At 59.2% G+C, this 11764-nt stretch overlaps 1 protein-coding gene across 1 annotated transcript; it reads right to left on the bottom strand.

Moving 5' to 3' along the window:
• Positions 1–371: 371 nt before the first annotated feature.
• On the bottom strand, positions 372–11485 carry IL23R (interleukin 23 receptor; the record flags this gene model as incomplete). The annotated part of the gene is made up of 14 exons (XM_082287412.1): positions 372–974; positions 1607–1697; positions 2083–2179; positions 2695–2745; positions 4357–4440; positions 4851–5048; positions 6831–7044; positions 7274–7356; positions 7911–8070; positions 8734–8879; positions 9032–9198; positions 10008–10131; positions 10231–10524; positions 11428–11485. The coding sequence occupies 14 exons, from the start codon at positions 11483–11485 to the stop codon at positions 372–374; spliced, it is 2370 nt and encodes a 789-aa protein (XP_082143538.1).
• Positions 11486–11764: the final 279 nt, after the last annotated feature.

Raw genomic sequence — 11764 nt, 5'->3', positions numbered from 1 at the left:
TTGTTTTAACCATTTTAATTGCAATCAGCTCCAGGAATGAAGTGCTCCAAACATTTGGGAATGAAGTGCTCCAAACATTTGACAGGAGGACGATGTTGAGCAGCAATTGAAGATATTGCACCCTGCAGGAATCTCCTGCGTGGCATTCCAGGAATCCAAGTTTTATGGATTTTTGCTCCTGCCAGTGTGAGGTAAGGTTAAATTCAGGATTTACTGGCCCAAGCTTTCCAGGCAGCCACAAGAACCTGCAGTGGAGTAAGAGGGCAAAATTCCAATCTGGAGTTTTGCTCTGGTTCTTCCATTGGAAATCCCAGCTCTGACACCGCCTCGGTCACTGCTCCACAGGGTTTTATCCACAATTCCAGCTCCTCTCAGAACAACCTTCCCATGCCTTGTGGGAAGCAGGGATTTACATCCACAGACTCCCTGTTCACAGCTCTCAGGCAGGACAGCAGCTCCTCAGGGACCAGCATCTGCTCCGGGACATCGCTGGGCGGCCTCTGCTCCCACGGATTCTCCAGGAAGGATCCGTGTCCCGCCCGCACTGGGAATGCCTGGCTGCTGTTGAGGATGAGGTTGATCTTGTCCAGTGGACACACCTGGGGCACCCCTCCCTGCTGGTCCCACAGCTGGGGGACAGGGCTGGTGTAGTCCCCACAGAAGATTCCCAGCTCCGGTTCCGGGCTGGCCGCGGGCGGCTGCTCCTGGTAAATCCCAGCAGCGACGTATCCCAGCGCATTCCCATCGGAGAGCTGCGGTCTGTAGGCACTGAGCTGCTCCTGGCTCGGGCTGCTGGGGGCCACCACGCTCCTTGGGAGCTCCCTGTCCTCGGCCACCTCTGCCCTGGGCTTGCTCCCCGTGTCCGGGCTCCCGTGCTCCTCCTGTGCTGGCACCTCCTCGATTTCCGTAAGTGTGGGATCGCCGGAGGCCAGGAATGGCTCGTGGAGACTGGCGCTGGGGAAATCACCCTCGTCCTGGGGAAAAAATGATGCCTATGGCAATGAACTGGTGAATTTTGTTAGGAGCAGAGCTGTGATTAGAGCTTGGAGCAACTCGGCCCTAGGGGAAGATTCCCTGCCCGTGGCGGGGGATGGGATGGGATGGGATGAGCCTGACTCAGCTGTGACCACGGAATACGGAGTAGATGGAATTAAGGTTTAAAAGCCTCAGCTAATCCAGGCTCCCACACACCTTGCAAATGCCTGGGAAATGATTCCTGAGCAGTTCCCAGTCCCTGAGAGCTCAATCCTCCTCCCATCCACGTTTCTCACAGCTCTGGAGCAAGCTGCCTTCCCAGGTAACAAGGAGTATTACCAGAGGAAACGGCCTCAAGTTGTGCCAGGGGAGGTTTTGGTGGGATTTTAGGGAGAATTTCTTCGTGGAAAGGGCTGTCCAGCCCTGGCACAGGGGTGGAGTCCCCAAACCTGGAGGGATTTCAAAGCCACGTGGCACCTGGGGACACGGGGCAGTGGCGGCCTTGGCGCTGCTGGGGGATGGTTGGACTCAATGATCTCAGAAGGGTTTCCAACCTGGACAATTCCACGATTCTGTGAAGCCAAGCTTTAATCTGGAGTGAAGCAAAGCCGGGAGATGTCCCTGCCCTTACCTGCAGTGACTTCACCACGGTGCTGTTCTCCATGTGGGGAAACTCTTCAAACAGCCACTTTGGCAGGAGGGACACAAGGGTGGCCTTAATCCTTCACCAGAGGGAAAAGTCCAATTTATTATTCAGATAGTCCTCATGCAGGATGAAACTGTCCTGGCAGGAGGGGCACATGAAGTACACCCAGTCTTTGAGGGGGGCTTGGAAACTCTGGGTTCCTCATTCTTGAGTTTCCCCAGATCTGTGTTTATTTGATTTTTTTGGTTGGTCTCTGCCTTACTGTGGAGCACACAAATGTCCTTTCATACCACAGCCTAAGTGGGTGACACTGCCCTCAGGCTGAGGTGAAAGGGACCCTGTAGTTGACTTTAAAACATCCCAGAAGAAATCTTATGCTTCTTCTACACACCAAGAACACAGAGTAAAAAAAAGTGTGACTTGGAAATAAGGGAAAAAAAATATGGAGGAGAAGGGAATACCTTTTCCTGACTGATTTTTTAAACATCACAATCACAAAAAGAACTGCCAGTCCGACCATGCCGAGGCTCAGTCCCAAGACAGCTCCGATGTCATCATCTGCAAAGGATGGAGAGGCAGGAGGTCATGCCTGGGGCTCAACCACTCAGTCAGTCACCATTTCCTACCTCAGCTGCCAGAAATGCTGACATGAATTCCTCGGCTCATGTTGGTTTTGCTTTTGGTTTGAGTGCTGCAACAGATCGTAATGTGCAGGATGTGCAAAGCAGAGCAGGCCCTGGTTCTAACTGCGGGGTGGAATCGGTCTCTCGTGTAGGTTGATTTTGTATTTTCCTGGTTTTGGCACCTCCCACTTGGACTGGGCATTGCATTTTAACCTCTTTAGAAAGCAGAACTCAAAGCTTGCATTCCGTGGGTGCTGCTCACCCACAAGAGCACCACAGCCTTCCCTCCACGTGGGTCATGAGAGAGCGAAAATGTCCCTTTTTTTGGCTCTGACCTCCCCAAAGTGTCCGGGAGCTCTCAGTTCCCACTGCCAGGTGCTGCTTGGGTTAAACCTCCCACTTATGGCTGGGAGAAAGCCTGGCTTAACACGGCAGAGCTGCCCTCCTTACCCTGGGACATCTCGCTGTAGGTGCTGCCCAGGAGCGGCTCCTCCAGAGGGACTGGAACAGAGAGGGGGAAACGTCTGTAAGTCATTTAGAGAGGGGGGAATGTCTGTAATTCATTTAGAGGACAGGGGGTGAACAGAAGCCCTGGTTTGGTGTTGTCTTTTTAGAAAAATAAATAACGGTGTAAGAAGAAAAATTAAGCTCCCTGAAGTAATGAGTAACTCCAGCTCTGGCTGGGCTCTCCACCACATCCCATTTCTCAGAGATCCAATTAAATGAGATGTTGGTCAACACCCGTGCCCAGCTACAAAACATCCTCCCTGCACGCCCCTCCCCTCAGCACCTGAAATGGGAATTTAGAACCCCTGGGGAGCTCCATCATTTTGCATGAGCACTCCCAGGTTGTTTAACAGGTTTTCCAGAGCAGCTGGGGCTGCCCCTGGATCCCTGGCAGTGCCCAAGGCCAGGCTGGACACTGGGGCTTGGAGCAGCCTGGGACAGTAGAAGGTGTGGCAAGGGTGGCACTGGGTGGGCTTTGAGTCCCTCCCAACCCAAACCACTGTGGGATTCTGTGATCCCAAAGTGCCTGAACCCCATGGGAATGAATTTCCTGATCATTTCTGTGCAGTGAGGGAAGATCCACAGCTGAAGGACCTGCCATGGCAAGAAGCCTCTTTCTGCCAAAACAAGCAGCCAGCTTTGATCCCAGCCGAGTTCAGCAATTCCCTCGGGATCACTTTTCCTTGACAAACATTTGGTGCCATTGGGTCCTGCCCGGAGGAGAACACCCAACAGCCAGGGCTACCAAGGCAGGAGCGTTTGCTTCCATTTCCTGGGAATAACTGCCCTTCTGCAGCTCAGAGAGGGGCCAGGCAGAGCCACGGAGCTGCTTTGTCGCAGGAGAAGTCTGAGCAGCTGCAGATGGCCCATCCCAGGTGGCACCAGAGCCGGGAGCTGAGGACACCCTCAGGTGTCCCCTCAGGTGTCACCCGCAGGTACCTCTGGCTCTGACAGCCCTTGATGGCCCTGCCCAGCCTCACCTGGCCCCTCCACCCACCCCTGCTCTATCTAAGCCCAGCCCTGGCCCTCAGCCCCCAGTGGGGCTGTGCTGGAGCAGATCTGGAGGTCAGACCCTGCTCCGCTGCCATGGCCTGGCCTCAGCCCTGCTGAGGACCTGCCCAGCTCTGGAGGACACCCAGAGGCACCCCCAGCGATGGAGGTGACGCTGCTCCTTCGCACGCTGGCTCGTGCTCTTCTCTGACACCATTTCCAGCACTGACGCTGCCTGATCCAGCCAAATTCCAAACCGTTCTGTGATTCCCACTCCAGGTAAGGAAGGACAGGCTGTGTCCGCCCAGCTGCTCTCTGGAAAAGCTGTTTGCTGTGCTTTGGTTTATCTGGAGCAAACAGGAACCTCGCCTTTCTGCCACAGAAAGGGACAGTGGCTCCACTGCTGCATCTGGTGAGGGGAAATGTGGTTCTTGGGTGTTTCAGGTCCATGCGGGCGAGCAAAGACCACCTCGAGCAGGGTTTTACACAAATACTTTGATTAAACCCTCTCTTTTCCCATCCTGCTTTCCTCTGCTCACTGGGGAGGGTTTATCCTGTTCCCAGACCTGGCAGGCTGCGGGGAGGAGCAGCAGCTTCTCCCCTGGGCAGGCTCACCTCGGCCGGAGCTGGGGTTGCTGATCCCATCGGGATACACCGCGTACAGGGACACGCTGAGGGGAGCTCCCGCCGCCGCCTCTGCTGGGAAAAGCCAGATTTGCCTTCAAAAACGTGTTTTTCTCTGCTGGCCAGGCTCTAGGCTCGGTCAGGGGCTTGCTGCTGAGTGGTGGAAGCAGATGGATTGGCCTTTGTGGGTCTGGGGTTGTTCCTGGCCTGGCAGCTCACTTCTACTTCATTTTCTTTCTGTCTCCATCCTGTCCTTTCCCTGAGATCTTTACCCAGGGAACCAAATCCCACTGACTGCCCTCAGATCTCCAATTCCTCCCCTCCTCCTTTTTTCTTCTCTTCATAGCCCCACTCCCCAAAACCAAGTGGGCTCAAATTCAAATGAAGCTGCCTTTATGATCTAATTTGGATTTATAATCTAATTCAGATTTATGGTGTCCTGATAAGCTGTCCCAAGCAGAAGAGGGATTCCTGGGATGTCTTACCTTGGATGTAGGTGTGTGTTTCCTGGTGTGGGACCTTCTCCCAGAAGTACTGCTCCTCCTGGTGCTGCTGGGAGCTGGAAACCCACTCCAGTATGAACCAGAGCAGGGGTCTCTGGCTGTGCTGGGGCGGCTGCCACTGAACCAGGACCCTGCTCTGGTTCTCAGGCTTCACCTCCACGGCCTCTGGTGCTGGGAATTCTGTGGAGAAAGAGGGAATGGGGGGCTGTCACCCCAACCTCGTCCTTGGGGCCTGGGAAGGGTCAGCCAGGCCCGGGAAAAATGTGGCTTTCCTGGAAGTGTTCACGAACTGAAGGGTGAGCAGGAAATTAGAGAGTGTTGTGGGTTTATATATAGACACAAAAAATATACATAAAAATCCAGCTTTATGTATTGATCTGTATTTCATAGAATTATTTAGGTTGGAAAAGACCTTAAAGATCAAGGCCACCACTGCCCCGTGTCCCCAAGTGCCACACCCACAGGGCTTGGGAATCCCTCCAGGGATGGGGACTCAGCACTGCCCTGGGCAGCTGTGCCAGGGGTGGAAAACTGCTTCCATGAAGAAATTTTCCGTAATATCCACCCTGAGCCTCCCCTGGCCCAGCCTGAGGCCGTTCCCTCTCCTCCTGTCCCTGTTCCCTGGGAGCAGAGCCCGACCCCCCCGGCTGCCCCCTCCTGTCAGGGACTTGTGCAGAGCCACAAGGTCCCCCCTGAGCCTCCTTTGCTCCAGCCTGAGCCCCTTCCCAGCTCCCTCAGCCTCTCCTGGGGCTCCAGCCCCTTCCCAGCTCCCTCAGGAATTCTCCAGCCCCTTCCCAGCTCCATTCCCTTCCCTGGACACGCTCCAGCCCCTCCATGTCCTTCTTGGAGTGGTGATCCCAGAGCTGTCCCCAGGACTGGAGGAGCCCCAGCAGTGCCAGCACAGGGGACAGGCATTGCCCTGGGGCCCTTCTGGCCAGCTGTGCTCATGCCCAGCCAGATGTAGATCTCTGTGAGTCCCAAAAAACACATCATCAGCTCTGTCATGTCCCTGAAATCTTCACCTGTCATGTCTTACCAGAAACGTGCACGGTTCTGATAAACATGAGAGCTTAGAGAGTTTTTTCCACCTTATTTCTCTTCAGTTTCTTTTTACTCATGTATTTGTCCTCAGCTTGAATGGGACTTTCCCCTCCCATTGCTCATTCAAAGAGACATTTTTCAGAACTAGGCAAGTGTGGTTGTGGGGAAAACCACAGCCCATGGGCACATGGAGCATGAGGTGGTCCTAAAAGGATTTTAAAAGGATTTTTTCTTTCCTTCCTCTTCAGTTTGCATGGACCCAGCTCACAGTGGGGGCTGGCAGGGGTGCAGGAGCTGTTTTGGGGGGCAGGGAGCAGAGGAGCAGCCTTGCACCCTCTGCTTTGCCTGCCAACATGGACAGGGCAAACTCATTTTTAAATTTGTTGCTGCAGCCTTAGGAGATCAAGGAATGAGATGCCAGGGCCTAAAGGGTCTCCAGGAGAGCTGCAGAGGGACTGGGGACAAGGCCTGGAGGGACAGGACCCAGGGAATGGCTTCCCAGTGCCAGAGGGCAGGGCTGGATGGGAGATTGGGAAGGAATTGTTCCCTGGGAGGGTGGGCAGGGGCTGGGATGGAATTCCCAGAGCAGCTGGGGCTGCCCCTGGATCCCTGGCAGTGCCCAAGGCCAGGCTGGACATTGGGGCTGGGAGCAGCCTGGGACAGTGGGAGGTGTCCGTGTCCATGGAACAGTGAAATGAGATGGGCTTTAGGATCTCCCTCAACCCAGACCATTCCAGAATTCCATGATTCCATGTGCAGCCGTGGAGCATCTCCAGGGGATGCTGACTTGCCTGGAGGATGTTGTGCTCCCTCGGTGGAGCGGGCAGAGCTCTGCCGGGGCTTTCCCTTTGCACATTCCAGCATTTCCCCCACAATCCGGATAACATCCAGTCCCTGTAACTGGCACGTGTGGGATCCTACCTTCCTGACCCGCGCCCCGGTTTAGGGGGATGCTGGCGGGGCTGGAAGCCCCTTTGGAGTTGTGAGCGGTGACGAGGAGGGCGCGGGCTCCCGGCGGCACCAGGACAGCGCACTCGGTGCCGGAGGTGCGGCAGAGCGTCCCCGTTCCCTCGGCACCCTCGGCGGACACGGCATAGCCCAGGATCCTCCCGCGGGCATCCCGGGCTGGCAGCGGCTGGGAGGGGCGAGACGGACAGAGATTTGTGGGGTCTGACCCCGAGACACGCGGTCAGGACAGCTGTCCCCTCGGCTGGGGGACACATTTTACAAGGACGGAGAGATTTGGCTCCGAGCTGGGCTGGCATTTTCCTCCCGTCCCCTCTCCTCAGGGAGGGCGGCACCTCCGGCTGCTCGGGGAGGAGCAGCAGAGCCAAAAATTCGGAGGCTGCCCCAAACCACCTTACCTTGATCAAGACCGTCACCTCGCGGCTGCCGTTGGGCAGCGCCGGGCCCAGGCGCCGCCACACCCCGGGAGCGGCGGCGGGGGCTGCGGGAGGAGGGGGACACGGTGAGACACCGGAGCGGACCGGGGGCCCCCGCACACCCGCAGCCCTCCGGGAAGCCCCTCCCGGCCGCCGGATCTGCGGCTGGGAGAGGAAACAGCGCAGATGGAAAGCACGGGCGGGCGCTGCTTTTTGGGGTGAGGACATCCCCGGTTCCCCGCTGCCACCGGGGTGCGAGGGCAGCGCTCCTTGGGCATCCCGGGGTCGCTGAGCCGGCCGTGCCTAGGCTCATCCTGGGGTCGGAAGCTGGCGTGGATGGGGGCAGCTGGCTCAGGGTGACAGGGATTTGTCACGACACAGCGACTGATGCGATTTTTCCACCCGGGGGAGCAAGCAAGCCACTAAAGATCATGGAATTTGTTAGGCCGGAAAAGCCCTCTGGGACCACCGAGCCCAACCATTCCCTGGCACTGCCCAGGCCACCACTGCCCCGTGTCCCCAAGTGCCACATCCACAGGGCTCTGAAATCCCTCCGGCGTGGGCACCCCGGGCAGCTGTGACAAATGCCACACACGGCTGGCACCGCGGCTGAGCCCACCTGCCTCGGGGGTGCTGTAGAGGAAGGGGGGGCTCCAGGCGCTCCAGGGGCTGTGGGCGGTGCTGAGCCGGCACCTGACCTGGAACACGAACTGGGTGTCGCTCTGCAGCTCGTGATGCCAGCGGGGGCCCTCCTGTGCCACGCTGTGGCCCAGCTCCACCTGCAAGGCAAGCACGGGGTGCTGGGGAGGCGGGACCCAGCGGGTCCCCACTGCCACCGCCACCCCCCGGCACGGGGGAGGTCACCGCCTCCCTCGTCCCCACGGGCAGGGATGGGCAGGAGCCACCCTGTCCCCTCAGTGCCACACTGCGGGGCACAGCCAGAGCCCCCAGCCGGCTGCCACGCTGGGATTCTGCCAGCGCGGAGATTTTGGGGGCTCCTGTGGGAGCGGGGATCCAGGCTCAGCCCCTGCCGGCACCAGGGGTGTTTCCGAAGGGGCTCAGGTGGAGCTGCCCCAGTGTAGTTTTGTTTGGGGTGTGCGTTGAGCATCCCGGAGGATTTTGTGCCTTGTCCTTGCCGAGCAGGACATTTGGGAATATTTGGAATTCTGTCCCTTTGCTTAAAAGGCTGAGACAGCCCTGCCCACGAGGCCGTCTCCTCTCTCAGGTGGCATCAGCTCTCCCGCCCCCCCCCCCAGAGTGGGGGCTGCCTGTGGCCGGGGGTGCTCATTCCCCACCAGCACTGGAGAAAAGGGGTGAGTTTTGAATGACCCCAAATATTCCCATTGCCCACGGGGGTCTCCAGCGGGAACGGGTCTTGCACCTCTTTAACGGGGGCAGGTTGTGCGTGTGGGGGGAGGTCTGGGGGGTCCCGGGGGTCTCACATGCCACGTTGGGGTGCCCGTGGCTCTGTGCCTCTCCTCGCAGTGCACGTTCTGCAGCTGCGTCCGGCTCCTCCAGCGGGTGGTGGTGCTGGGAGGGGACGTCTCTGTCGTCTCGGCGCCGATGACCACGGGCAGGGCGGGGACCACTGTGGGGAGAGACGGGAATGGGTGGGGTGAGGGCTGTCCTTGTGCTCAGGGGGGTCCCCAAAGTGACACTGCAGGGCAGTGTGGGTGGCCATGCACAGCCCCAGCACACGCCGTGCTGCTCACGGATGGATGGAGGGAAGGACGGACATACCGAGCTCCTGCAGGCTGAGGTGCCGAGGCGCCGAGCGGGCAGTGCCCAGCGCGTTGCTGGCCTGCACCCACACCGAGTAGTGGCTCGCATTGTGCAGCTCTCTCAGCAGCACAGGTGAGTCTGCAGGGAAGGTCTTTTCTTCCTCCTCATCCTCATCATCCGCCAGCCTGGGAAGCAGAAGGCAGCCCCGTCAGTGCCCATCCCAGCACCACACACCCGCTGGCACGGCCACCCCGGCTCCTGAGGTGTCACAGCTCATGACCAGGGCATGGCCATCCCCCAACCCGGGGTTTGTCACCCCTAAAGCAAACTGGAAAGTCATTCCCTTCTGTTCTGACACCCCTGCTGGGGATTTGTGTTTTCCCGGTGGGAAGGGAACTTTCTCCTTCCTTTCTGGCTGTGTGGTTCAGTTTAGTCCCAAGCGAATTTAGGCAGGAGCTTTATCTCTTCACAAAGCCTCCATATACTGGGATTTAATGTCTTGAAAACTGAGTCAGGATAACTGAGAGCCTGCCAGGCTGATGCCACGGGGATTCAGTGGTAAGGAGCATCCGGGGATGGGGTGTGGCATGCCAGGCTGGTGCCATGGGGACTTTGGGGACAGGGAGCATCCCAGGGTGGGACTGTGGCACGGCACGCAGCAGCCAGCACCTCAGCTTCAGCTTCAGGCTGGCCTTTCAGTTTTGGGTTTTGGGCAGCGTTAGGTTCACCCTCTCTATCTTGGAGAGAGTCCAAGAAGCTGGACACTGCTGCTTCCATGTGGCAGGCGCGATGGAACGTGTGCCGGGTCACCGACAGAGCTCTGACCTGCAGAACGCACCCCGCGGGGAACGCGCGGTTCTCGGGCAGGAGGTGGCAAAACGTGAGCTGTGGGAAGTGGAACTGGGCCACGGCAGCTCCGCTGCCACCCGGCGCTGCCACCCGGCGCTGCCACCCTCCCGCGCCCCCTCCCAGCCGCGCTGCCCCGGGGCCTCACCTGCGCAGGTGGAGGCTGTGCTGGGTGGGCAGGTGAGTGTCCCGTCCTGCATCCCAGGCGCACTGCAGGCACTCCGAGCCCTCGGCGATGGCGCAGCTCAGGTTGCCGGGGGGGTCCGGAGGGTCTGCGGGGGCGAGGCCGGGTGAGGGCTCGGACACCCCGGGAGGAGCCAAACGCCACCCCCTCGGAGCTTGGCACGGGCTGGGGGCACGGGGGTACTCACAGCCGGCCCGGACCTCCGCGCCGCACACCAGGCGGTGCCTGTGGTTGCTGGCACAGAGGGAGAAACAGGCGACGGTCGCGAAGGGCATCCGGAAATCGCGCAGGCGGAGCCGCACGGTGCTGTCGTCCAGGACCAGCGGGGTCTCCTCAGTGCGGCTGTAGTTGAGGAGGATGAGGAGCTGGGCCGAGGGACAGTCCAGGGCGGACCGGCAGGTGATGGAGATGTCGGAGCCCATCCGCACCACCGGCGCGGGCTCGATGCAGACGTGCCCCCTGCACTCGATGGTTGCAACACCTGCGCCAAAGCGGGTGGGCTCGGGGCGTGTCCCATGGGAGGAGGGGGTGCCCGTGGGCTGCGCTGCTCGGCAGGGAGCTGCTCTGCATCTGGAGCCTGCAGCGAGGGGATTACACCCCGGCCCGGCCACCTGGCACCCCACGGGATGGGGATAAACCAGGGGTGTCACGAGTGTTGCCGGGGAGAAATTGTTCCCTGGGAGGGTGGGCAGGCCCTGGCACAGGGTGCCCAGAGCAGCTGTGGCTGCCCCTGGATCCCTGGCAGTGTCCAAGGCCAGGCTGGATAGGATTTGGAGCAGCCTGGGATAGCAGAAGGTGTCCCTGCCCAGGGCTGGATGAGCCCCGAGGTCTCTCCCAGCCCAAACCAGGCTGTGGCTCTGTGCTGAGCTCCCCGTCTGCAGCAGCACCCTGGCCCCTGGTGACTCATCCTGGCACATCAGAAACAGCCAGATTCGCCAGTTTCACCAATTTTAGGCATTGCTCTAATGTTCAAATGACTGCAGGGAAATAACCTGCACTCTCAAGAGCTCTGATCCCCAAGATTAGGGCAGCGGAGGCGCTGCCCTTCCCTATCAGATGAAGCTCTGCAGCAGCCCCGGCTCACAGGCGCTATCAGGCTCCATCTTCCCTTCCTGGAAAGGACACAACTGCACAGGGGCTGCAAGGAGCCTGAAAATAGCCCTGGGAGCCTGGTTATGGCTCTGGGAGCCTGGATATGGCCCCGTTCCAAGGATGTGAGAGGGAAGGAGAAGGAGCTGCAGGCCGTGGGATGCCCCCCTGCAATGCTCCCCCCAAAACCCACAGCTCTGTGATTGTCCAATTCCCACTCTAAACCCCCTGCAGGCCCAGGGCACTGCTCTGGTGTCACGAGGTGGCCGTGCTGAGCCCTGTCACAGTCACTCACCTTGGCACAGGCAGCAGAGCAGGACGTGGAGCACCAAAGCCTCGCCGGACCCTGCCATGGCCTGCACTGCGGCCGCTGCCCGCGCGTGGCATAGTCTGGGGGATAAAAAATGCTGGAGCAAATCCTCCTGGAAACCAGCTCCAGCACAGGCAGGAGGACAGGGAGGAGAGGGGAGAAGGCAGTGAGGGTTTGTGACAGGGAAATCTGAGCAGCCTTCCCTTGAGAAAATGGATTTGGTGGGGCAGGGGGTGCTGCCCCTCTGCTCAGACCCATCCCAAGTGTTGGCTCCGGGTCTGGGATGCCACAGATCAGGAGAGACATGGACACTCTGGAATGA

The sequence above is a fragment of the Coloeus monedula genome (assembly GCF_965178545.1).
Source record: "Coloeus monedula genome assembly, chromosome: 9".
NCBI classification, from domain to species: domain Eukaryota; kingdom Metazoa; phylum Chordata; class Aves; order Passeriformes; family Corvidae; genus Coloeus; species Coloeus monedula.
This window is presented reverse-complemented; position numbering and strand designations above follow the sequence as displayed.